Source organism: Pholcus phalangioides, unplaced genomic scaffold, assembly GCF_987345545.1.
Source record: "Pholcus phalangioides strain wild (caught in Gottingen) unplaced genomic scaffold, Ppha-v1.0 ptg000039l_1, whole genome shotgun sequence".
Lineage (NCBI taxonomy): Eukaryota > Metazoa > Arthropoda > Arachnida > Araneae > Pholcidae > Pholcus > Pholcus phalangioides.
The window spans coordinates 26693901-26721804 of record NW_028301625.1 but is presented as its reverse complement, the minus strand read 5'-3'; the positions used below and the strand labels follow the sequence as shown (position 1 = coordinate 26721804).

The 27904-nt window shown below is 34.5% G+C and overlaps 1 protein-coding gene across 3 annotated transcripts in view; it reads left to right on the top strand.

The window, feature by feature from the left end:
* The window catches only part of LOC149065775 (uncharacterized), a 73063-nt gene extending 46467 nt beyond the window's left edge, over positions 1-26596 (top strand). The window contains exons 11-14 of one of the 3 annotated variants that reach the window (XM_089253604.1): positions 9319-9564; positions 13857-13979; positions 16755-16835; positions 26052-26596. In XM_089253604.1, coding sequence (XP_089109730.1) covers positions 9319-9564; positions 13857-13979; positions 16755-16835; positions 26052-26120 — 519 coding nt within the window. In that variant the 3' untranslated portion in view covers positions 26121-26596. The remainder of the gene's footprint in view (positions 1-9318; positions 9565-13856; positions 13980-16754; positions 16836-26051) is intronic. The other 2 variants (XM_089253605.1, XM_089253603.1) reach the window with 2 other exon arrangements.
* The last annotated feature ends 1308 nt before the right edge of the window (positions 26597-27904 follow it).

The following is a 27904-nucleotide window of genomic DNA, read 5'->3' as shown; positions in this document are numbered from 1 at the left end:
CTTCTAACGAATTGGTACATGTTGGAGTGTACATGTAGTGAACCTTCTGTGAAGTTTTTGTTTCTGTGTAGTGCTTGTTATGTGTAAGTGTTACCATCTGCAATCAATTTTTTTTTAACTGAGTTTTTCCTCAACTCATAGTGAGTGAAGTGTAATGAATGAATAATTGTAACGATGTAGGCCTGTTACTCTCTGCGGTGAGACTTTTTAATGGGGAGATCGGCTCGTATTCGTGCTTCAAAGTTGAGAACCACAGAAAACCAACTTCAGCTGACCACCACTGTGGTGATTATGGGGTTGGAACCCGGATCCTCACAATGCAAGTCTGTCACTATGACCACTCGACCACCACAGCAGCTATTTTTCCATGATACTTAGCATACTGTTAGAGGGGAGTTGGCCAGACATACACATGCTATGTAAAACATGGGGAAGCGCAAGAGGGTCCGCCCACCCAAGCCAACCAAAAGTTTAATTTTTTAAAATATTTTCATAAAGAAATTAAGATATTAAAAGAAAATACCTTTTTTGTATGCAATTTTGACCCTCTGCGGTCCTGTGTATATTTGGATGTACAGTCAAAAGCCTCTCTAGCCCCAAACTGACGGGGCTGAAAAAAAGTTTCAAGTTGACAAGTTTCAAAAAAACATGCCGAAAATATTGAAAAATTTGATTGATAAAACTAAAAAATATACGAAAAAAATAAACATGCTATATTTTATTAAATACTAATGAGAAATTCTTGGTAAGTTACACAATCAATGTTCAATCACACTGTATGCAAATACATTAAAATACGTTCAAATTTTTTGTGTTCAATTTAATTCTATTTAAATACCTTATTTAAAATAATCCGTAAGCTTAGATTGATGCGTATGTTTTGCTCTTTGAGCCTTCACAGTTCCATCTGTACTAGTAAATAGAGAAGATGGAGCAAACACCGAGAAGACCAGGCCCTATCTTCTCAGTTTATCCAGAAAATAGTGCAGCGTTTTTACAGCATGTGTTTGAGCATTTTTCACTGTTACCTTTTTATAATTTTTGCGGAGCATCTTCTGCTGTATTTTCATTACCTGAGCCAGCCATACATACAGCCGTAATTTTGGTATCAGTCAAGGTGCTGCAAGTTTATAGTGAACTGGTCCATTTTCACAAAATCGGAAAATGAAATTTCTAGCTTCAAGTGATTTTTAGAAGATTTTGAAATTTTATTTTCAACATTGTTCTGAGAATCGTTGAAATTCAAATGAACCACCAGATCTGATCCTTTATCAATGAAATGACTGATTCCAAACCTGCAGCTTTCTTGAAGTAATTTTGTATTGTCAGTTGGTTGACTTTTTGCTATGCTGAACAAGTCATTCACATGGCATCCACCCTATGTCAATCATAGTATCCACCTATGATTTACAAGATCGGATGCAATATGAATAATTCTTTCTTTTATCAGTTTTCACCTCCAAAGAAAAGCAAGATTTGCAAGAAAGAAAAGGAATTTTGGTGTTTTCTTTTTACTATCTCTGGGTTTGGCCTTTGAGATGAAGTAATTTTTGGAAAATTCTCTAAGACAGACAGAAAGGTGAAAATGGATTGATTCAGTACAGTAAATGCAAGGAATTTTTCATTTTTCGAGAAATAGTTTTTGAGAAAGAGGTTTGACTGTACATAGGAAATAAATAGTAAAAAAACCCATTATACCAATTTCTTTTCTCAATCTTTTTTTTTTGGTATTTTAGAAAATGCATACATTAGTGTTATTTTGATATGAAAATACGGCTATATAAGTGCAATATTTTTTTATCTAGAAAGTTGATTCTTTGTTGACATCATTTTTTGAGAGCTGCTTAAATTTGGCATGTTCATAGGTTTATAAAATCCACCAAATTGATAGAATTACAAATAAAATTCAAGGTATAAACTATTCAACTTTGCTAAGCAAAATTTTATCTTTTTATAGACAACAATAAAATCAAGGTAAACTTTATATTTTTTGCCCTTAATTAATCATTTTAGCTAATTAAACTTTAGCTAACTAAAAAATGCACTAATTAAATTGTTGTGTTCTTGTATTATTTTAATTAAAGACATGCTAACAAATACACGAGGTGGATGAAAAAATTTGCCCAGACAAAATATGGAAGTCAATTACAACCAGAGTACCCAATATAAAAGCATATATCACCAAAATAATTTAATAATATATAATACACTGCCCATAAAAAGATGATGGTTGCCTTATCTGAGTATGGATAATTTCTCAATTTATCCCACTATGCCTATTATACTTCTTTTTAAATGTATCAATTGTGTTAGAATTCACAACCCCCAGAGGTAAGCAATTCCATTTATTGACAACCCTATTAGAGGAAAATTCCCTGCGACACCGCAACCTAGAATTCTCCCTCACCAAACAATACTGATGTCCCCTGGCAAAAGCAGTCGATTGACAGCGTATTAATAATTAACGGTCCATACTATTCATTCTGTTGCAAATTTTTAGCACTTTGATCATATCCCTGACACCTGCATTCTTCCAATGTAAAAGAAAAGTATTCAAGAAATCGAGTCTTTGAAGCCTTGTTGAAGCTTTGTGTGCCAACGAGAGCATTCATAGCTCCTCTTTGCACCCCCCAAGCCAGGTCTATGTCCCTCTGTAGTTATGGTCTCCAAAACCTTATAGCATACTCCAGTCCAGGGTGAACTAATTCTCGGAAAAGCAGAAGAATGATTAGGATAATGTGAAGAGACCTTTGGGGCCGTTCAAGTATTACGTAAGCAAATTTTTAGCCATTTTTGACCCCCCCTGTCAGCAAAACTCTGACCCCCTTTCCCCTTGTCAGCAAAATTTCGTCATCAGCTCTGCCCCTCTGAATCCTAACGCATATTGGTGAGATCAGAGACATACATTGGAGGGGGGGAGCATAAGGTGCTTGTGCCCCCCTAATAATTTTTGATCATTGTCCCCAATAATCTAATTTATTTTTTTTAATGCAAAAAAATATTTTTTTAATTGAAATTTCAGAAGAAAATATCTTTATATGTTGTTATAATCAATTTCTGATAATTCCAATGTTATTTGAAGACTATGATCTCAAAATTTATATTTAATAAATTCATTGCGACCCACCCGCTAAGCCATATAATGATAAATCACATAAAGCCCTTGGCCCACGGACCAAATATGGCCCTGGGGCTTATCTGATGCAGCCTGCCCTCCTCAAACTTAATTTTGTAAAAATGAATTAAGCGGCACATTTACAGATCACTTAAGTGTCCCATGGTACAATTCCAGAGCATTTAACCAGTCAACTGTCCAATTAATTTCTCCGAGCGTAACCCGCAGTGCCCACTTTTTTTTTTGAAGATGCGAGCGCTTTTCCCTTTTTTTTCCATTTCTCGGAAGTTGTAAATATTAAAATATTTTTTATGGCTCGAATGTGTCGAGACATAATATGACACCCCAAAAGTGGGGGGTGTCATAATGTCCTGTGATTAAAAGAAATGCTGTTGATGGATTTATGTGGAACCATAGCTGTTGAACCTTTGCTAAATGATATATGAGTAATACAACAGATGCATCTTTCCGAGGGAATCGGAAATCGAAAAAAAAAAGCGATGGAGATGCAGCAAAAACATGATAGACACCACCATTACATATGGCAGCAACAGCAAATGCCGTCGTAACCACTTGACTGGTTCAGTGGCCCGTGGCACATTTTCAGATCATTCAAGTAGCCCGTGGCACATTTTCAGATCATTCAAGTAGCCCGTGGCACATTTTCAGATCACTTAAATGACCCAGGACACGGTTCCAGAACACTTAAGCGATCCGTGACACATTTAGAGATTCCTTGAGTGACATGTGACATAGTTTTAGAGCACTTAAGTGGCCACCAGTGTGGGTTCTACATCATTCAAGTTACCCGCTACACATTCTCGAATTATTTAAGTGATCCGCGACATATAATTACAGATCACTTGAGTGATGCGTGGCACAGTTCCAGAGCACTTAAGCAGCCTGGACACATTTCCAGATCACTTGGATTTGTGAAAGATTTAGAGATCACTAAAGTGGCTCTGTAGGGCACTTATCAATAGGGGGAAATGTTACTTCAAGTGCCCACAAACTATAAAGGTTTTTCTCATTTTTGGCACACGGAGTAAGATGCAATTAAAAATATTTCATATTTTCATAAAGGATGGTTGATGACGTAAGTATTATCCAAACCCCCCTCCTCCCCTTGTCATCAAAAGTCAGCAAATCGAAAACTCCCCCATCAATGCTGATGTAATACTTGAATGGCTCCTTTTTGAAAATTAAACCAGGCATTCTATTAGTTTTTTAACATAGCTGAACAATTTTCAGAAAACCTAAGTTGCTCGTCAATGATAATTCCCAAATCATTGACCCTAGTTGCATCCGGGATAGTAACACCAACTCTTGAAAGGAACAAGGGTTGTTCGAACTAAAATGAACAATCATGCACTTGTCAACGCTAAACATCATGCTCCAATCCTGTTTAAGTTGGTCTGGCGCAACTCCCTATCGCTTTGATTCCCAACTACCCCCATTAGCTTCACTTCATCTACAAATTTGCTGGCAATCTCATCAATATCCTGATCGAGTTTATCGATAAAAAGTTAAAAAGTATGGCGCCAAGGACACTTCCTTGAGGAACTCCACTTGTGACACCTGTCCAATCAGAGAATTCCCCATTCACCATAACCCATTGTTACCTATCTCTTAACCACAATTCTATCCAATTCAGCAAGTTGCCCCCAATCCCAGTCTGATGTAAACACTTAGACCCGATCGAATGCCTTCTGGAAATCAAGGTAAACAACATCTACATTTTTTTGCCCTTACCCAAATCCTTAGTCACGTGATTATAGAGGCAACTGAGGTTAGTTACACATGAGTTCCCCTTCCTGAACCCATGCAGATTATCCGACAATACATTATTCTGGCCTATTCACTTCACAAATTTCCTTTTGATAATAAACAGTACCAATTTACATCTGTACAATCTGTTCATCAATACGCTTTATAGGGTTAGCCAATTTCTCTTAATTTAAATACTTTTTGAAGGACGGTAACTCAAAATTTTCTCAAAGAAATTCTTTCCCCAAGCCTTTTATGGCCCCCAAAGGTTTATCCTGAACACACCTCTGGCTCTGTAGCATGCTCATTTACAGGATATGCTACCTGTGAACCTAGCACAGCATGAGAACACTTATGTTTTGTGTATGTGTTGAAATAATTGATCCATAATTGATCAGTAATATGAAATTACGGTTTTAGGTTGGGGAGATTGTTATACCTTGTAACATTATCTTTCAAAAGAAACAAATTCTTTAAAAGAACTTTTTTCTTAGAAACGAATTACGTTTTGGGTGAGACAATATACTCGGGAAAAAAACGTGTGTAGACCCAAAATTGGAAAAAGGAACCATGGCTAGATGCATTTCGGAACTGGTATGAAGTTCTTTCATCAGTAACAAAGAAAAGAATTGGAAGATAGTGAAAACACTCCTTATAGCGGGAGTTAATCACTGTTCCAGACAAAGAGGCGAATTTGACTGACACCAAAGAAAAAGGAGAAGGAAAGAAAAGAAAAATGGTGGAGCCAATCACAAATGAGAACATCATAGTGATGCTGATGGAGAAAAAATAATTATTGTAGAAACTGTTGCCAGGTTTTTGAGAAGGGTGGTGTGCTAGTTAGGTTGTTGACCAACTAGTTCGAGTTTTTGTTGATGAGGGACGATTCAAAGAAGTACAAGTCAAATGGTGAGGAGCATTTTTGAATAATTTTGGCGGACGAAAGGTCAAATTTATGATCAAAGGACCAGCAATGTTGAGTTATGGATGAGCAGTTAAAGTCTTGGTTGATTAGGTATCTTCTATGCTCGTTTGAATGGTATTTAAGGGCACGTTTAGTTTGACCGATATATGATAATGCACATTGGCATGAAATGCTGTAGATGTCCCAGTTGCGATAGAAGGGCAACCAAAATTATTGCATGACTGAAGGTCTTGCCATGGGAAATCATCTCAGCCCTATATTTAGTGACATCTACATGCACTATTTTGAAACAAAACTCTGTGCAATTTGATTTTAGTTTTACATCAGATGGTGATGATTGCTTTGTTCTTCTAGACCATAGCGTTATCATTGACCACATTGTAAATACCGTCAACTCTGTTGACCCCTGCATCCAATTCACTATAGAGGAAGAAAACAATACCAACTTGCATTCCTGGATGTATTGGTCACTTGTCATGAACAAAATTTCTCTAGCACTGTCTTTCATAAACTGTTTGCTGTTTCTTTACCCTCACACAACCTATCTGTGCATTCTTTGGCACAAAAATATTGCTCGTTCTATACATACACTCATTGCCATAAAAATTTGCGCACCAAGAAATAATTGTGGGATTGAAACGAAAGTTAGCCTGAAGGTACATGTCGGGCAGATATGCAAATGATTATAAATGCAGCATGACTGCGCATTGCGTAATGCCACTAGAGGGCGTTGAACTTCGTTCTCTTTGGAGTATAAAACAGGTAAGCAGAGCTTGCTGGAGTGTATTTAATCGTTTGCAAAGGAAATGCTGAGGTAGACATGCCGTTACGCCGCCGTCAAAGACCATATGAGCAGTTGTCAGAGTTCGATAGGGGAAGAATCATCGGGATGATGGAAGCTGGGTGGTCATCTCGGCGAGTAGCTCGTCAACTAGGCCGTTCTGATTTTACTGTGAGGAGGTGTTGGGACCAGTGGACAGAAGAGACGTCATTTACACGGCGACCAGGTTCAGGACGCCCTCGACAGACCAGTCGTCAAGAAGACCGTCACATCATCTGAAACGCACGCGTAGAGTGAACTGCCTCATTGGCCGCTATCCAGACACAGGCAGCAGCTTCACTATGGGCCCCTGTGTCTTCCCGAACCATCGCAAGGCGCCTGGTTGAAGGACATCTGGTATCGCGGCGCCCATTACGTGTGCTACCAATGACACCCACCCACCAACGGCTCCGTTTGGAGTGGTGTCGAGCATGGCGGGATTGGACTGCAACGGAATGGAACCAGGTCGTCTTCAGCGACGAATCGAGATTCAACTTGAGCAGTGATGACAATCGTGTTCGTGTGTGGAGGCCCCGTGGTGAACGCTTCAATCCTGCCTTCGCTTTACAGCGACACACCGCTCCCACAGCTGGTGTCATGGTATGGGGTGCCATTGCTTACGATACACGGTCACCCCTAATATTGATCCATGGCACAATGACAGCCCAGCAGTACGTCCATAACATCCATCAGCCACATGTGTTGCCACTCATGGCAGGGCTCCCAGGAGCCATTTTTCAACAAGACAATGCTAGGCCACACACAGCAAGGATGTCACAAGACTGCCTCCGCCACATTACCACCCTTCCCTGGCCTGCTCTATGCCCAGATTTGTCACCAATCGAGCATATCTGGGATCATTTGGGACGGCAAGTTGGACACCCTACGAGGTTGGTCGAACTAGAGGCGCATTTACAGCAACTGTGGAACGAGATGTCTCAGGACATCATACTGAACTTGTATGCCTCAATGCCCGCTCGTATCGCATCGTGCATTCACGCTAGAGGGGGTCCAACAGAGTACTAAAACTTGTGTTCATCTGCACTTTTTTCTGCAATAAATGATCCTTTTTCTTGGATTTTCTAATCACTTACTTATATCAACGTAGTACTTACATGTGTAAAATTTCGTTTCATTTTGACGACTTCTTCTGGGTGAGCAAATTTTTATGGCAATGAGTGTATGTGAAGCGAGCCTTTTAGATTTGCTCCTCACCGACACTTCTAGCTGAACTCTATATCCTAAAAGCAATAGAAATCAGTCGTGGATACTGCAGCAGTCTTATTGACAATCTACACAGCAAACTCATTAAAAATATTTCCGCAACCAAGCCTAAACCTGAACACAAAAACTTAATCATTTTGCCTTTCTACCCAAAAACGAGCCAATGTATTGCAAAAATCCTTCGAAAATATAATTTTTCTGTGATTTTCACTCCGTCAATAAACTCAGCTTCTCTAAACTGAAAAATCCCATTGACTCCCTCAACAACTGGGGCGTCTACATCATTTCATGCCAATGTAGATTATCATATATGGGTCCAACTATATATATGCCCTTAAATACCATTGAAACGAGTATAGAAGATACGTAACCAATCAAGACTTTAACTGCTCATCCATAATGAAAAGGTAAAAAAATAAATAATTAGAATGGAATATAAGAGCAAAAAAAAAAATTATGTCACAGATGGCAAAAAAATTTATCAACATGTTCAGGACCAAATAAAAAAATAGTTTGAGTACTTATATTCTCACAAAATTTTGCTAACTCTCCAAAGAATTAATATATTTCATAGAACCATGACAAATAGGGCAGATGATCCATTGACTTCAGAATACTTAGAATCTTTCACCTTTTTTAAGTTTGGTATGATAAATAAATCTCCAAATTTTATTTTAGTTTTAGTAGTTTTTATATTCATATTATTGTCATTTATCATTTCTAATATATTTTGATATGTATTTTTCCTTGCAATTTCAATTTTGAAATGAGATGAACGTATGTTCCAGGAACATACATTGTGATATAGAATAATAAAATTACAATTTTTTTCATCATATCACTGAACTTACAGTCAAGGCAAACAAACGGTCAGTGCTACAAAGCAAATGCAAAACTAGCTCACAGTCAATCATTCAGTTTTGCTTGTGAGGATATACTGCTCTCAAACTACATGTTAACTAGCATGGCAAAATAGACAGCTGTATGATTCAATAACATGATTCAGTATTTAAAAAGGTTGTTCTTTTCATACACGTGTACAAATAATGGCTAGTTTACATCTGCTAGGAACCGCCACCCTACATTCTCATGCTTATGAATTTTAAAATGAAATGCCCGTAGGTATTACTGTCCTATGATACAGCCGCTTTCCCAATGATATTAGGCAGCCTTTACTCAAAAGTAGTTTTCGTATTGTTAAGTAGGATGCATATTACAGACTTTATTAATATATGCTTAGGAGAGCATGCTAGTCTGGCATAATGAGAAGCTGAAATTCACCCATGCAACTTTGTTTGAAATGGTTTATCTGGAATTCTCCAGATTGCCAATATTTATTTATGATTTTCGCAATTATTATAAGTTTTATTTTTTTCTTATAATTGTTTTTGTTATTACAACTCTTCAATGATAGAAATTAAGTGATAAACTTGTCAAGATTTAACTGTATTTTCTTCTTTATATCAGATGAGTACAGAAGAAATATATGTAGCATCATGTGCCATTCAAGCAATTTCGACATCTTCTCAAGGAGTTCAGAGACTGTTATGCATTTTATCTAATGATGGCATAATAACAATGTGGGATGCCACTTCTAAGCTTCTTTTGCGGTGTTTGAATGAAAAATTTGCATCCCCATGTGATATATCTAATAATGGTGATTTTTTATTTGTTACTACAAGAAGAGGTTTCTTACATGCATATGAGTTTTATGTAAGTGTCACATATTTTATAAAAATTCAATTTGGGAATAAAATTCATTTTACATAATTTTTTTTATTTTCTATGTACAGTCAACCTTCGGTTTACGAACTTAATTCATTCCTGATGTTTGTTTGTAAACCGAAATAATTTCTCCCATAGGAATCATTGAAATGAATTAATCCATTTATGGGACTCTGAAGATTTTCAGTGTGAACTTTTACCACAGTTTCAGCGCATAACAAAAACCAAAGGAAATCATCAATGAAAAAACACTGAAAAAATAACCGGAAACAAAAGATGGAATGAAAATGATATCAGCGCAAAGTGTCTGGTTTCCTGAATATGTATCATCTATAATTGAGTGTCAAAGCCCTCAAAATCTCTGTTTGTAACCCTATCTGTTCACAAAATATAATCCAAGCCATATTGATGGTTCAAGACACTTGCTGCCAAGCTTTGTAAATAGGAACTATGCCATATAGGATGATAAAATAATCTTTCCGGAAGTTACACTTGCTGTTAGCTCTATGTCAGATATTTTTGTAAAGTATCTTTAAAAAAGTTCTTTTCTTCAGAGATTCATAAAGTTTGAAATGACCTGCTGATCCATGGGCTGGATAATAGGAGCCATATTTGGTGGCAGGAATTTGACTCTGATGAAATATATCTTTAACCCAATTCTGTCATAAAACAAATGTAATCTCAGACTTCTGAAATACACTTCCTTCAGGATTTAGACCATTTTGAGTGTTCATAAACCAAGACTAGAGCTCGTAAACTGAATAATATTTTGTTGGTCATAAACCGAATTTTTTGCAAATCAAGATGTTTGTAAACCAAAGGTTGACTGTGTATGCATTACTTTTTACTTACTTATGTACCATGAGTATTCAAATTGTATGCATGAATTTTTTATATTTTCATTCACAAATCCAGCATTCTCTGATGGTCAAATTTATTCAATCTGTGATAATGTGTTATCTTTGAGATGTTCTGATTTGCTACTGCAATCAGCACCCCAAAATGATACAGCAACGAAACAATCAACCTTATACACATGTTGGTGGGGAGGTCTACTGCCTTGAGTGCTTTAAGAATATGTGCACTGTTTATTCATAGGCTGTACATTTTATGTCAGTTACTTGGTTGATTTGCATATTTAGTTCTGTGACTACCATGACTTTTCAAAGCTTACATATTTGTTTATACGTATTACATATTTGTTTGCATTAAATTTGTTTATAATATTTATTTCTTATATTAGTTTTTAAGCTATGACCATGATATATACTTGAGTCTGTTTCATCTCAAATAACTTGTAAACTGTTGACTATAGAAAAATACTTCCAATTTTAAAAAGTATTTAAATAACGTGCCTGTCTTAGATGTGTCATTTAATTTAATAAGGGCTGTATGTTGTATGAAGATAAAAAATTTAATTTTTTATAGTCCTCTAATTTCCAATTAAAAAATTGTTGCCCAGTCTTTCCTGAGCTCAACAAAAATAATTATGTTTCCAAGTGCAATATTCACCAAGATATTTGAATTCAAAAATTATTTAAAATGAGGGAAAGAAATGCTTAAACTAATGAGCTAGCTCATTCTATCTTCATATGCTGTTGTTTCCCTCATTTCTAGTGGTTTTTGAATACAAATATCTCAACAAATATTGAACTTAGACACATAGAATTTTTTTTGTTGGACTCACAGGAAAGAGAGGGAAGTAACTTTCTGATTAGAAGTTAGAGGACAAGGGGAATTGAATAAAAAATTAAATTTCGTATCTCAGTACATATACAGACCTTAGTAAAATAAATGATGCATCTAAGATAGGCATGTTATTTGAATACTTTTTCTAATTGAAAGTATGTTTCTGTAGCCAACAGTTTACAAATTATTTTAGGTGAAAGAAGTAGGTTTTCACCCTGTATATTCAATATTCAGTCCACCCCTTGGGTTTTTGAGACTCACTTATTATTAAAACTGAAATAGTAATTGAATTATGATTACTTTATATCAATATTTTCAATCATACATTTTTCATTGTTCAATTTAAAGTAATAAAGGCATTATATATATGTGTACATTTTCCGTTTTTCCTTACTTTGGCCTTTTTTATCCCTCTGTATGTACACTATATACCCATAAGTCAGTGTTCACCTTGGAGTTTAGAAATTTTTTTGAATTTATAGGGAAATACCAGATCAATCTCATTTCACAATTTTGGGCATTCAAACATATGCTTTAACTCGCACTTTCTAGTGCAGATTCTGTCACGAGTGTTTTTAGACGACCGATGAAAAATTAAATATTTTTTTGATCAACCTTGTATCATAAAAAGTTGCAAATGATTTGTAACTTCACAGAATATTTTACTTACTTTGTGGAATACTTGTATGTATTTTTGTGAAAATAGCACATATATTCATGAAGATATCAATGTTTCTTAAAAAAATTCCAATTTTTATCGCATGTGTTTTGCTTTTATCATGCAAAGTTTTCAACCAATTTTTAGGAAACTTACAGAAAATTTGACATTATACACAAGACACACTAGGAAGAAATTTAAAATGTAATTTTAAATTTAATGTAACAATTTAATATTCAATGAGATATGAGCATTTTAAGTAAATGATTTGTAACTATACATGTGTGCAGGTAATATCAATTTCACTTTTTCAAAATTTGATTGCCAGATATATTGTGCAACTTATATAAAAATTCTGGTTGAATGTTGTGGAAATTCAGAAAAAATATTGGTGATACAGTGAGCTGTAATTTAAGTTGCTTGTTTAAAGTAGCTGGATGATAAGTGATTTTCCACAAACTGGTATTTGGATTATTTTCTGTCATTTTATTATTTTGCGAATCAGCCTCCCCACTTCCAGTATTTTGTAAGTGAGCAAAGGTACATGTCTGATGCTATATGAGAGACGTGCGTGAGCACAACATGCATGTATCATATCAAAATGAAGGCAATAATCACATGTCAGAAAATAATTGAAGTATCGATGTATGGAAAATCTCTTATCTCATCCAGCTACTTTCAGCAAGTGACTCAGTATCACAGCTTGCTATGTTGCCAATATCTTTCTGTATTTTGTATAAGTTGCTCTATGTATCTGGCAACCAAATTAAAAAAAATTAAAATTGATATTTCTTGTACATGGATAGTTAAAAATCATTTACTTAACAACTTTGCTCTGGAGTTACACATGTTTACCTTAGTTTCAACAGTTTTAAATGGTCCTAGAAAGATATAAATAGATATTAATTAAATTAATTAATTTTGCCTTCTTATACTTTTTGAAAGGCATTTTGACATACAATAAGGGCAGTTCCTGTATAATATACCTGACACTCTTGGTCCAGGTTGTAAATTTTATTGCAGTTAGGATCTGAAAAACAAATACAATTTCATATTTTCTGTTGCAGATTAAATTTTCATAGCATGAAATTTTATTTTCTCTAATTTTTTCACAGTTATCAAATGACATTTAACCCTTTTTTTTCACTTTTCTTATTTTAACCACTCTCAATTTAGACTGAGCAAAGTGGAAACAAAAGAGACGTGTGTCTTTACCTTTTCTATAGTTTGAATTCCAACTTGCCTATACATACTATGATAGCTTCATTCAATTATGCTGATCAAGGATGAAGATCTTACACATCACTCTGAATCACTATTGATAAAAAGTAATGATTCGTAAACACACTAGCATTGAGCATTCAAGAATTTCACCAGATTTTGGTTTAGAATCTTCTTTTCTTCATGAACATTCATTTTTGGCTTCTGTACTCTTACGTTTGTGAAACAGCCTTTTATTGTTATTGAAAAGAAAAATCAAAGATCACAACAAGCCCCAGTTGTAGCCTCCTATGTGTTTTCTACGAGAGTAAAATATAAGCATTGATTAGGGAAAAGGGGCACCACACAGGTAGAAAAAGTTTTAGAACCCCTGGTCTAGAGTGTTTTATTTTATGTAAGACTTTTCTCGTAGGGATGCCAGTTCTTAGAGAGTTACTTGCAATGGTAATGGTGAAAGGATTCTGTTATGCATATTATGTGTATCATGAAGAAATGAATTTTTCTAATGATATATACCTTGCTTCACGATACTCGATATAACGATAAATCCCTCTACAACAATATTTTTTTCAAGTCTTGTTTAAAAATGTCTATACTCTAATGTTAAACTGCTGCCTCTTGATATAACCATAATCCTTCTAGAATAATATTTTTTCTTGGTCTGCAGAGTATCATTATATCAAGGTTTCACTGTAGTTTCATGTACTTACAGGCAGATATCCAGTCGATTGCTGTAAATTGTTGCTCATCTCCAAGTGACATAATAATAGTTAATGGGAATCCTCTTGTGAGCTGCGTTGATGGTGTAGTGAGATATTTTGAGAGAAGTTCACTGGTAAGTTATTTCCTATTCCCATCTCTCTTATACACAGATTTGCTACTACTACACCATACAGGCACCTCATAGGCATTCCTCTCAGGAATTTCATATGAATAAGTGCTTGCCAGAATGTGTTGTGTGTGTATATGTGTGGGGCCTTAATATATTTATGATACCAGAGTTATGTGTTTAAGATGCTACTAAAAAAATATTTTTTTTAATGAAACATGAAATAAAGGAAAAACTGAATATGATTTTCTTAGACTGAGGGGTAATCGTAAATGTGAGTATCAAAAAATTAGGTGCTTCTCTAACACCAGGATTTGGCATCATCAAGAGATATTAGATAAAACTTATACATATACTTCAACAGTTGAAGTTATTGCTGGCTTAGACCAATTGAAACCATAGAAAAATGCTGCTGCATCTTAATCAACTTGGCTTGATTGGATTTTATGAGATTGGTCATGTATTCAGAATCTGACTTTCAGATTGCTCTCTTGGTGTGCAGCAGCAAAATTACTTACTCTTACTGAAAGTAATTGTTTTCTTACTGAAAATAATTGTTTCTTTTGTTCGTTCTGATGTTTTCCATGTAACCGAGAGGATCTTCTGTTCTTGAATGCAGAAGTCAAAGTTTGGCTTAACTTTGCTACCTCTTTCCTCTTGTTGCAGCAGTTGGGACAGTTAAAGATTTTTATTGCCTCTCCATATAATGGGCATGATGTCTGAAAATTTTGAGTTACAAAATCAGTTTAGTGTTATCAATGATTTTTCAATTTCATGGTGACAATGCAAGCCAGTCTCCCCTTTGAAAAAATCTCACCACAACTATTAACAGACTTTAGAAAATTTAATTGCACACATTAGAATGTTCATTCATTGCCAGTTGCATCTTCAGAAGGTAGATGACAGAATCTGAACACATATATACACAAAACTTAAATAAATGCATGGTTAAGTAGGGTTACCAGATTCGAAAACAGAAAAAGTAGGATGGGGGTGCAAGCACCTTTAGTTACGTCACTTTCCTAAATATTCACAACAGATGGCACCACTATTCTGACCAATAAAACCAGCCAAACCAATAATTTTTCCCAACTAAAACAGAACCACTGAAAAAAAAAATTCTGGGAATTTCGACAGCTATTGGCAATGCGTGTGGGAAAAAACACAAAAACCTCTATAGTGCTAGCAATATCAAGAAGCTGGAATCAATACAAAATAAATCCACCTGCTTTATCTACAATAGTTGGTCTTCTTTTGTGTCTGTTTCTAAACTAAAATGCAAACTTAATCTTCTCCCTCTAAGTACTCACCTTTTTTTCTCTATTAACCATGCTTTTTAAAATTCTCAAAGACATTTAAATTTCAATACCTCCGGTATTATCTCCAAGCCAACATATATCTCCAGCACACTTGACCATTCACATAAGATAAACCCTATCTCTGCTTCCACCGACTGCTATTAAATTTAGTTTCTTTCCACATACTATAGCTAACTGGAACTTGCTCCCCCCACTGTCGTTGATTTACCCATGTCATTTATATTTTCGAAAAATGTAAAACATTTTTTCTGTTGCCATCAACCACATTCTCATGTATAGGCCTTGATCAACATTATTGTATAAATAAATAAATAAAAACACTCATATCAATGAATAAGTAATATATATGTTTCAAAGCATCAAAAAAAATTCCCCTCCAAAAAAAAAATTTATAATTCCGGAAACCTGAAAAAAAGGAGGACAAAAGAGTGAATTTTCCAAAACGTAGGAGGATGCTTGAAGTGACATCAAAAAGGAGGACATCTGGTAACTCTTTGGTTATGGTCTACAATAATTAATTCTCACACAACCAACCTTTTTGGATGAAAAATTGTAGTAAATTGCCACTGATGAGATCGGAGTTTTGTAAAGCTTGAAAGAAAGTAAGTTTGGTTATTATAATCAAACAAAATTCGAAAAATACCAGTGAAAATTTCAGACACTTTCTGCATTCAGTTGTTATGTGCATGAAATGATAATTTACTTGGTTACTTGTGGACAGTATTCATTTTGGCATATCCCCCACCATAATTTTTAAAGAGAAATGATTAAACTCAGTATCCTTCCTGGTTCATAACCTGGGGCACTAGACACCTCTGCCTTCCCTTAGTTGCGGCTCTGATCATTTGAGTGTATGAGGTGCATGTAGGGTTAAATCATGGCCGACTCAATTCAAGGTCAACGAAGCTAGAGATCAGGTGACTATCCGTTCAATCCTCAGCATGGCTGACTCAATGTGTTTGGACATACAAGACATTCTGTCTAATGCTCTGAGGATGAACATAGGGAATATATTCATGGTCAGATAGATAAAGTCACATGATCTCTAGCTTCATTACCCTTGTGTTGAGTTGGTAGTGGTTAAATAGTGGCAGTTCTTTGACAGTCACTTTTGCCAGTCAGTGTCATTATTTTGTAAAAGAAGAGAAAAAATTGAATAGTCTTTAGTGGTTAAATTCTTGTATTTGAAAGGCAATAAATCTGTCCCTATTGAAACCAAATTGAATGCTATTTGTGGTGGCACTGCTCTATTATTTCCATTAGTACAACATGAGCAGCTGCATTCAAATGCGTTTGCACTCGTTTATCTGATGATGAGTAATTGTAACTGCTAATAACTGTGAAAAGTTTTTAATTCTTTTTTATTCATTTAAGTACTTTTATTCATAATAATTTTATAATGTGACCATACATAGTATTTGATCGTGTAAAGTTGATTTTTAATTATCAGTTCACTTTTCAGGGTTGGTCCCTCAGTTCTTCATACAAAGTTGAGGCAAACAGAAAAAAAACTATTTTATGTCTCACAGAACACCAGTGTTGGGTATGGTAGCATTAAAAAACAATCTTTAATACTTTTTTAAATGTATGGTTGACATTCAAAAATCCAGCCACCAATAATCTACTTTACCGCACACCAACTCCAGTCATATATTGCTATATGGTATTTTCCAACCAGTGGAGTTGGGTGGGAAATGGAAGTTCCATCCATCAGTGGTCACCCCAGGCTCGGTTGTAAAGAACTTGCTTCTGATGTTCTATGCCCGGATTCGAACCTATGGACCTTGATGGTAACTTTCATAGTGGAAGACTAGCATCTTGCCACTCGGATGCTACTCTGCCAATAATAATCTGGTTCCTTCAGATTTTTGCCATGGACTTTAGATCACATTTTTAAATTCATCATGTTGACACACTGTAGTCAACATGGATTTTATTCAGTTTAACTAAAATTCTGTAGAGCTTTTTCTTTTTATTTACTTTTTGTTTTTTTAAGGAAAAGCTTACTCACTGACCAGTGAGCTATGTATTAAGATTTAATGTGCTTTTTATTTAGTGTTTAATTTTCTATACTGTAACAGTACTTTAAAGTACCACTATTTTTCCAACTCCCATAACAATCCTCATATGCATTGTTAGGTGTTAGCATTTTTAAATATAAAGCTTTCATAACTACTTCACGATTGCCAGATGATTGCACAAGTGTGGGACAACTAGTTTTTTAAATAGGTTAATTATCAAAATTCAGTTAGATGTTTTGCCCCTGTAAAAATGTTTACTGCAGTACACTTTGGGGTTATGCAGTGAAACACATCTTTTACAAAATGTTCCCTAATAAATATATATAACGAATTGACTTTCTTTGTGGTAAAGTAAATAAATACTCATTATTATGTATTATTCAACAGATTTTAATTCATATTTTTAATCTTTATTAAAAGTGTGTAGTGTTAATGAAACCTTCAAATACCAGGTTAATTAAATCTTTCACAACTACCCTAAATTTTTCCTTTCGATACAATGACTACCTGTCGTCTGAGACGATCATGCTCGTTATAACAATATACAATTCTTTTGCAATGTTTTTTTTTAATGTTGATCCTAGACATAAATAAATGTGGGAAGTATCAATTTGTGTGTGTGTTTTATGCTTTGCAAAAACCTATTTTTTTCAGGACGTTTTTCAGTGTAGTTTTTCCCAGCTGTGGCAAAAACTTATCAACTCTAAACTGTGGCAAAACGTATCAACTCGACAAAAATTATCAAATGAGCTACAAACATGTCGAACCAATAATCGATCTGGTCTCTCGTTGAAAGATATGCTGGAAATCCAGAAAAGTTTGCGAAAGTAGAAGGTAGCAGATTTTTTTCCCAGAATCAATTTTCGAATTTTCCCAGCAAGTTCCTGCATTCGACTTTGTCCCCAAAAATCGGATTGGGATAACTGCAGCCCTTTATTTAAACTATTGGCCCCTCATCAGGCTTTCCATTGCGAAACCCCCAATAATATCCGTGATTGTGCAACTGAAGATGGTTTGCAAAGGTCTTTCAGCTTTAAAGCGCAAATGTAAGTCAGTTTCCGTTTTAAAAAAAAAATCACCACTGCAAGCAGCAGAAACTACTATAGTCGATCGCCATTGCGTCAAATCCCAATGTTTCATGAAAAACATTTTCATTCCGGGAGTGAAAGAGCAAGTAAGCCGAATTACGAATGCTAATTTAAAAACTTCGTCAAATAACGAGCGCTAAATCACTAATGTTACCAAATAACGAGTGTTAAATCACCTATATGGCCAAATAACGAGTGTCAAATCGCCAATCGTGCCAAATACTGAGTAATGAATCACCAAACATTGTGTTGATTCTTCTAAATTCTCTCTCATTTTGCAACAATTTCTTTCCGAGTATAAAAAAAATTTAAAACTTATAGAAAATTTTTAGCCCATTTAAACTGCTGCTGTTCCAGATAGCAAATAGTGCCCTCAGTAAGCAAAAAGTGTGTCATCTTAAATAGACTGGTATGAAAAATTTTATGACAGTCGTTCTTTAAAACAAGGTGTCAAAAGCCTGAAACACCAAAAACAAAAAACAAGCTGATGAAAAGATGTTTGACAATGAAAGACAGTGCAGTTTTATTTTGAAAAGGGATTGGGGGGGGGGGGGTTAACGAAAATATTCTTGTAAGTTCATTTCGCTGGTCCAAATTATAAATATCTGCTGCGAATCCTATTGTTCCGGAAATGGACTTTGTCACTTCTTACCCCTGCTTGCATGCATATATGGGGAAAACAATCAATTTTTTACCGTGTTTTTATCATGTTTTTTCCACCTATGGCAAAAACTTGACAATCCTGTTACAGTGAAATTGTGATATAATGATGCTTTGTGGATCAAGAAAAAATATTGTTGCAGAGGGATTTAATATTGTTATATCGAGTATCGTTTTAGTGAGGTTTAACTGTACAGTAATACCCTGACTTACACTACCCAGAGTTACGTGTGTTTGGAGTTATACGATTTTCTGTGAAAAATGCACATTTCTGAAATTCAAGCACAATCACTGGATTATTCCTGAGATAGTGAAAATCATTAAGTGATATCAAGTAAAAAATTTTTCTATTTGAACATTAAAACAATTTTTCGCTCAAGAACATTATATTTTATGAAATTACACCAGTTTTTGAGAAGTTATGGTATGTAGACTACAGATGAAGAAAATTTGCCAGGATTTCAGAATGAAAGAGTACCATAGCATTGTATTCATAGTAAGAAAGAAAAAGGCAGGTGTTCTGTCGAAAATTTGGTTCCAAATAACCAATATGTATATGCATTTCTATTGAAAACTGTGCCCCCACTATACAGTTGTCGCCAGTCCCACCGCTTTCTTTCAAACCAAGCACAACTCAGGTCTATCACCATCTATGGGCAATTTACTACCTAGTGAGTCAACACCTTCTAGAGCAAGAAGCCTTCGCCCGCGATTTTTTGATGTTTTTCCCTCGTCAGTAGCTGTTTGTCCCGGGTTGCCATATTGACAGCCACTAGCACGCATGTGCGCGCAGTTTTTAAATGATAAATTTCTATTTTAAACATTTATTTTATTCATTTCTTGGCAAGGCAATAAACAATATTGTTGCTCAAGTCCTTTAAAAAGAATGATTGAAGAAAATAACAGCTAATCCGGCCACCAGCGAGCTTCGGTGAAGGAAGTATAGGCCTATCTGTACAGCTGCATATAAAATCACACAGGTTTGTTCATTTTTTACTATTACATGAAATGCATTGATGAATATTCTGTAATATTATTATTGCAAACATCGTTAATCTCATACTCCCAACTTTCATAAACTCAGTGTTATGCATAGGAATAGGGCTTTATTAAGTTAATTCATAATATTGGCATTGTGCTATTTGAATAATTTTTTAATGTTATCCTTCAACGTAAGAAATTTTTAATGAATAAACAGTTGGAGGGACTTTAGAATAATTACAGAAAATATATTTCATGGCCCCCTCCTCCTCACATCCTGGAGTGGATCCCACTCTAATATTTCTCATTGGAGCCCTTGATGGAATTTCAAATAATTATGTGAAAGGAAATATTTTATTTCATGCCCCCTCTCCTCCTGAAACTTGGTCCCTTAAATCTTGGTAAGATCTGTGGAGATTTTGGTAAGACCTGCTAGGGTCAAAGTAAAGAAAATCCTAAAGTTTTTTTAATGTTATAATTTCAACTATACATTCACAAATTTTGAAAAAATTCAAGTCTAATGACGCTTTTACTTCATGTCAATAGGTGTGTATGACTTTGACAGTATCATGGGATCATGTGAATTTGCTGAACACCCAAGAAGAGAGGACTGGAGCTTGCATTAATTGTAACTACCAACCAATGACGAAACAAATCTAGCCCAAGCAACTGTCTTGAATGATATGTCTTCCATTAGGACTTGCCTTGTGCTATATTGCGACCAACCAAGTCTAGATGTGTGTATGTGGGACATAAACAGTGTGTGTTGTGGAACACTTTGATTAGATATAATTAACAATGCAGTAGCACGCGTTTGAAGTACAGTGAAGTGAACAGTGTTTCGCCGCATCCAAATATCTAATTACCATTTGGTAACTATTTGTGCTTATACAATCTGTCACTGCAGGTGCATTTTTATCCACAGATGTTATTCACAGTAAATGTGAGTGATAATGTTCCTGCATATTTAGAAAGTACAGTTGAACCCTGTTATAGCACCCCCTGTTGTAGTGCCAACCCCGCTTGCCGCCAGAAATTTTCAGTGAACACATCTTCCATATTGGGATTATAATGTAATGTAGAACTAAAATAATTTCAAAGGTAAGTGTAAAATATGTGTCTCTTACTTTTATATCAAGAAATATTAAAGTAATATTGTACATGTTTTTAAAATTTCATGAATTTTCTCTTTTTAAAATTGAATGAGTGTTGAAATATTTATAGAATAACACTAATAAGACAAAGATACAGTGTTTCATTATATTTTTGTGAATTTATGTAATGAAGCCTCTCTGAAACTCTATTCCACCCATTAACCGATATAACGCCAAAATTCTTTAGGACAGGTGGCGTTATAACTGGGCTAGACTTTATTATGTTAAAAAAAATTTCAATTTATTTTTCCATATAAATTAACAAATTTCTCAACACATAAAACAACTTAAAATATTCAAGTGATTATATTGTTGATATCAACATGGAAGTAGTGTATAATCATAGAGTATTAAATAGAATTTTTCCCCCTTGTCTATAAATTTGGTCAGATACATATTTTACCTGTCTTGAACATGGCTCGTTGCTTCATAATGTAATTCTCAAAATTGATCCGCGTTTGGATGTTATTGGCTTTATTGTTGTAGCCATCGCAACTGATAATTAATTGCATTAATAACAAAATAGTGGGTTTGTCTATTAGTCCCCATATAAATTTCCATGTTCATCCTTGTCCTTCAACATACAGGGCCAGACCATTTTTTCCTTGATAGTGCATCTGATTAAAAATATCAGAAAAGCTGACTGTATTAAAAAATTGTGTTTTTCCCAAATAGAATTCTGCCCCCGCCTATAAATTTTGTGAGGTTCATGTTTTGCCCTTCTTGAACATAAATCACATATTGCTTCATAATATAATTCACAAAATTAATTTACATTTGTCAATGATTGTACAGAGGGTGCATTTTCGAAATAGACTCGCAATGCGTTATGATAAACAACTTCGGGTTCTTTAGAAATTACAAAATACTGTGTTGATGAATTAGGTTTTCCATGTTTTAACTGGAAAATATGTACCAATACTTATTCAAAAGCCAGGTTTGGTAAATATATAGACAGGTACTAACAATATTTCTTTGAGGTAAGTTTTAGAATGTGGGAGGGGGGTAATTCTGTGAATTTTTTTCTAACATAATTTCTAAAGAACCTTCGAATAAAAATGCACTTTTTAACACATGTTAGCATAGAATGTTATGCATCTGTGTATGAATGAGAATTGTGCAATCATCCATATCCAATCCATAGTGGAAGGAGCAAAGCAGCGTATATTTATTTCATGAAAAATTCCTTTTACATATTTATTTTTTTTTTATAATGACTGAAAATATATATTGCATGTGTGATGAAAAATAAAGAATATTATATAGTTGAATTGGACTCAATTTTCTCTTGGTATTTAATGGATATTTTTTTGGTTAAAATCAATAGAACTGAAGTTCTGAAAAATTAATGCTCTTGGGGGGAAGTTTTGAGGTCAAAGGGTAATTTTTTCAAATATTTTAAAGTTTTTATTAAAACTCTAGCCCTAACTGATATTTCGAAATAATGAATTATAAGTATAAACTTGTCTATTCGAGTGCTCAAGTCTACTAATTTGGCCTCTTGTTTCTATAACATTGAGAAAAATATAGCAACGTGGGTCAAACATGTAACATATCGGCGTTAGTGTGTGGTGCTGCTAGAAAATGATCTTACAGGGAAGATGGGTTTCGTAATACGGATCTCGATGACGTCACGAATCTTGGGGTCAGGCTTTCTGCTTTAGAAGGTGTTGAGTGAGTTGTGCGGGAAGTGTAAGTGTGTGTAACTAACAGTCGGAGCACGTATCTAGTGTTGTCTGATTTTTCAGTGCTGCCATTTATATTTCAGACATGAAGTGTAATGTTTGAATTACAATTGTACCATTTGTAGGTCTATTGCTTTCTGTGGCAAGACTTTTTAAAAGTGGATCTCGGCTTGCATTCGCGCCTCAAAGTTGGGAACCACAGAAAAACAACTTTAACCCACCACCACTGTGGCGACAGTGCGGTTCGAACTCGGGACCTAGCGATGCGAGTCCGTCACTATGACCACTTGATCACCACAGTGGCTAGTCCCACCTATTGTATAACTTCGGGGTATTACTGTACTTTGTCTATTTCAGAAAGAATTGGTTCACTTTGGACAAATTTTGCTACTTTCTTAGTAAACCAATTGCATGAATGGTAGGGTATTAGATGTTTTAAAAACTTTTGTAAAACATAATTTATGCTCAATTTTTGATTGATAAAATTAATAAGCATATATATACGTATATCATATTGATATAATTCTTAAAACAGAGTTAGTGTGTTTCAAATAATTTTTTTTATTAAATTTTTTTCTTAAATACTAGAAAAAAAATGTGGGAAGTATCAATTTTTTATGCTGGGAAAACACCCATTATTGTCAGGACAATTTTTTATTGTAGTTTCCAGCAATAGCAAAAAAATTCATCAAGTCGAAAATTTATTAATTCTTTTAGTAAAGTTTGTATTAAAAACTATAGAGAAATAATCAAATGCACAATAATGCCTCACATGCATAAATGGGGGATTTATTTTTGCCAGGATGGTTTTTTCCACCTGTGGTAAAAACTCACCAACCCTGTGTGATACTGAAAGGGTTAAAGAACTGTGCAGATGGTTATTTTCTGTTAAATAAATATATATACAGCATATATAACCAACTAAAATCCGGAATTTTCGAAAATCTTTCAAGCCTCAGGTCCGGAAGTTGCTAGACTTTTGAAGGGATATGGCCTTGTGTTGCAGTGAAAAACCCTGCGTAAACAAAGATTGTGATTGATTGAGAATGTGGATTTTTGAATGTCAATCTGTATTTAAATTTTTTTCTCAGTTAAAACCATCAAGTTCAACGTCTTAGTTAAAAAAAGAATAATTTTTTCGCATGTATTTTTCATTTTTGATGTCATAATTCAAGCATTGTTTGAAGGATTGTGTGGTTTTAATTTTTTTCATACATTTTTGATTTCATGGCATATTTTGGCTTTTTTAAAAATACAGTTTCATCTTTATTTTTTGTGCATATTTTAGTGTCTTTAGAGCATATTTTGCCACTTTTCTTATCACATATAATCTTGGATCTAGTTATAACTTTCTTTCATGTTTTGAATTCAGCAATTTTATTTGTTTCAAGTATTTGTGTATTTAAAAACTTGGCAAATGCTCTGTATATTACTTGTATTCCATGTATTTTTTTCAAAAGATAATTTAATACCCAATTTTTATATAGATTTTAAGCACATTTTTAATCTATTTTGACGCAAATAACTATGTGTGTATAAAACTCACTAAATCTACGTCAATTTTTGTAAAAGACATCACGATCGTAAATCATGGAAAAAAAAGGAATGCATATTCAAAAAGAAAGTGAATAAAGCAACGAGAAGCAGTTTTATGCCCAAAAAATATTTTGTTAATTCAGTTATCATATGTTCTTTGATTGGGAAGTAGCTGTTCTTTTGCTTGAATAGATTTGTCAGCTGTTGTAATACCTTGCTTCGAACAGTAGTAAATTCAAACAACACTGATTTAATCAACACACATTATTTAAGATTATTCAAATTATTCACAAAAAAGGTTTGCGATTTTTTAAAGAATAATTCACATTTCAGGTGAATTTTAAAATCTTGAAAGTATACTTCATGACTTGCAAATTAAAAAAAAAAGAGAAATTAAGAGACATAGAATGCTTCTGAAGACTCAGAATATTCAAAACATTCATCTTCAAAATATTGTGGCATTTTAAAAACCTGGTGAAAGGGTTAGTAACCTCTTCTTAGTACATTCTGGCATTCTGTTACTAAGTTAATCATATAAATATTTCACAAATGAGAGCAAGTGAATTTTATTGCCTGTCAAAGCTAATCTATATTAATAGAGTAAATTGCCATAGAGTGCTTCTGATGAACATCTGTCAATATGCTACAATATTTCTGTTCAAAATTTTGAGTGTATCCCACCTTTACATGCTTTTAGTTTACTTGGGAAAATAGAAAAAAAAAAACTGTGAAGAAAGAAAGGATGAAGTACTGTACATTTCTTGGAAGAAAGGGTCAATCCCCCCGTGTTTCCAGCTTGTCACTTGGATGCATCCCCCCTCTCGATGATTATCATATATGCCAGTTACTGGGAGGGGAAGAATTTTAGAATCACGTGACCTCTGTGTTTTTGAAGAGATTTTGTGAAAAAAAAACTTTTTTTAGTGGTTTTGTGTCCAATCCTGAGTTTTTTAGGGGGTTAAAAAGCTAATTTAATATTTTACTATCTATGCAACTTCTTTCAACATGAATGATGTATATCCGAGTTCTGCACATTATTTGGATGATTTTTTCTAATTGGAAGTTCACCAGTAAAATGCGGTAAGGGGAAATGTGGAATCACCTTGTATACAGAGTGAACATTGCCTAATCTGCCAAATGTGATATACAAGCCCAAATGGAGCATAAAATAGCATAGCAACCCTTATAGTCTATCTCTAACCATTTTCGAGTCATGGTGGATAGAAGGAAAATGTGTTAATCTTTACAAAGTTAGGTTTTTCAGATTTGACGCATTTTCCTTCTGTCTACCATTACTTGAAAAGGGTTAGAGATAGGACAGGGTTTCCCTGGCGTTTTATGCTCCATTTGGGTTTGTCTATCGCTCTCCTCACTTTTGTTTGTCATATCAGGTGAAGTTAGCCCTGTAGATATAAACAACTCTGTGTGCAGTATTTCCTTATTATTTGCTTAAACTTTCACTGTGAAATCCTAGTCTCATATGCATTGCCCTCACTTCATGTACGGCTGACTGGATCATACCTTGTCCCTCACTCCATTTATAATAGTTGTAAATAATTGCATATACACCCTAATTATGTCATGGTATTATGAACATATTCCATAAAAAATAATTTTCATTTTTTCTATGTTAGGTTTTCACTGGTAATAGTTCTGGAGAAGTTAACGTGTTCCATATGAATGACTTCAAAATGGTGGTATAAACGTTTTTTTTGTTGGATTGTTTGCAAAGAGTTTTTTATTTATACGTTAGCACAATCTCTCTGATATGAAATGGATGTGATCATCAATTTTGACTTATGAAAGCAATAAAATATCAATTTCGCAAGAAAAAATATATCAGTTCAACTAACAGTATCTTCCCTGCTATGAAATGGCCATTAATAGGCAACATGATTTATAGTTATTCTCCATTTGACCAAAACAGATATTTTTATCCCTAATTGTTCATCAAGTACTTGACAAATATATTTTTGTGTGTATGTATTAATTTCTCATGTTTAACTATTATTGACATATTTCCCCCATTTTTTCAAGGTCCCTGTATATTTTATTCATTTTTTGTGAAGCATACTGTACATATGTACCATCCATATTTTTTTAAGTGAACAACATTCATGTAATGCTAGTATTCAGCATCAATTTTTCATCATATCATATAAAAGCAAAAAATTTTTTTCCATGTTTACTATCTTAAAAGTTTGAATAGCAATCTTGTGGTAATATTATAAAAAATTACAAATACAAAGGTCATAACAGGCAAATTGCCAAACGAGGTGGCTGAAAAAATTTGCCCATACAAAATATAGATGTCAATTACAACCAGAGTACCCAATATAAAAGCATATATCACCAAAATAATTTAATAATATATAATACACTGCCCATAAAAAGATGATGGTTGCCTTATCTGAGTATGGATAACTTCTCAATTTATCCCACTATGCCTATTGTACTTCTTTTTAAATGTATCAAGTGTGTTAGAATTCACAACACCCGGAAGTAAGCAATTCCATTTATTGACAACCCTATTAGAGAAAAATACCCTGCGACACTACAACCTAGAATTGTCACTTACCAAACAATACTGATGTCCCCTTGCAAAAGCAGTCGATTGACAGCGTATTAATAATTAATGGTCCATCCTATTCATTCTGTTGAAAATTTTGAGCACTTTGATCATATCCCTGACACCTGCATTCTTCCAGTATAAAAGAAAAGTATTCAAGAAATTGAGTCTTTCTTCTATGAATGCCAACGAGAGCATTCATAGCTCCTCTTTGCACCCCCCCCCCCCAAGTCAAGTCTATGTCCCTCTGTAGGTATGGTCTCCAAAATCTTACAGCATACTGCAGTGCAGGATGAACTAAGCCTCAGAAAAGCAGAAGAATGACGAGAATGCGAATAGACCTATTTGAAAATGAAACCTATAATTCTATTTTCTGTTCTGACCACCACTGAACAATGTTCAGAAAACCTAAGCTGCCCAATGAGAAATCAGAAATTGGTGAAACTCGTAAGTGAAATGTGGGTTGTTCGAACCAAAATGAGTGGCCATGCACTTGTCAATGCTAAATGTCATGCTCCATTCATTTACCCATGCTGCAATCCTGTTTAATTTGGTCTGTAGCAGCTCACAATCACTTTGACTCCAGACTACCCTCATTAGCTTCACATTATCTGCAAATTTGCTAACAATCCCATTGATACCCTGATCGAGTTTATAGATAAAAAGTAAAAGTATGGGCCAAGGACACTTCCTTGAGGGACTCTACTTTTCAAACCTGTCCAATCAGAAAATTCCTCATTCACCGTAACCCATTGTGACCTATCTCTCAACCATGATTCTATCCAGTTCAACAAGTTGCCCCCAATCCTAAAATCTCATGTAAAAATGCTTTAAGGGTTTACCATGTTGGATCCAATCGAATGACCTGGAAATCAAGATAAAACAGCAACATTTTTGCCCTGACCCAAAGCCTTAGTC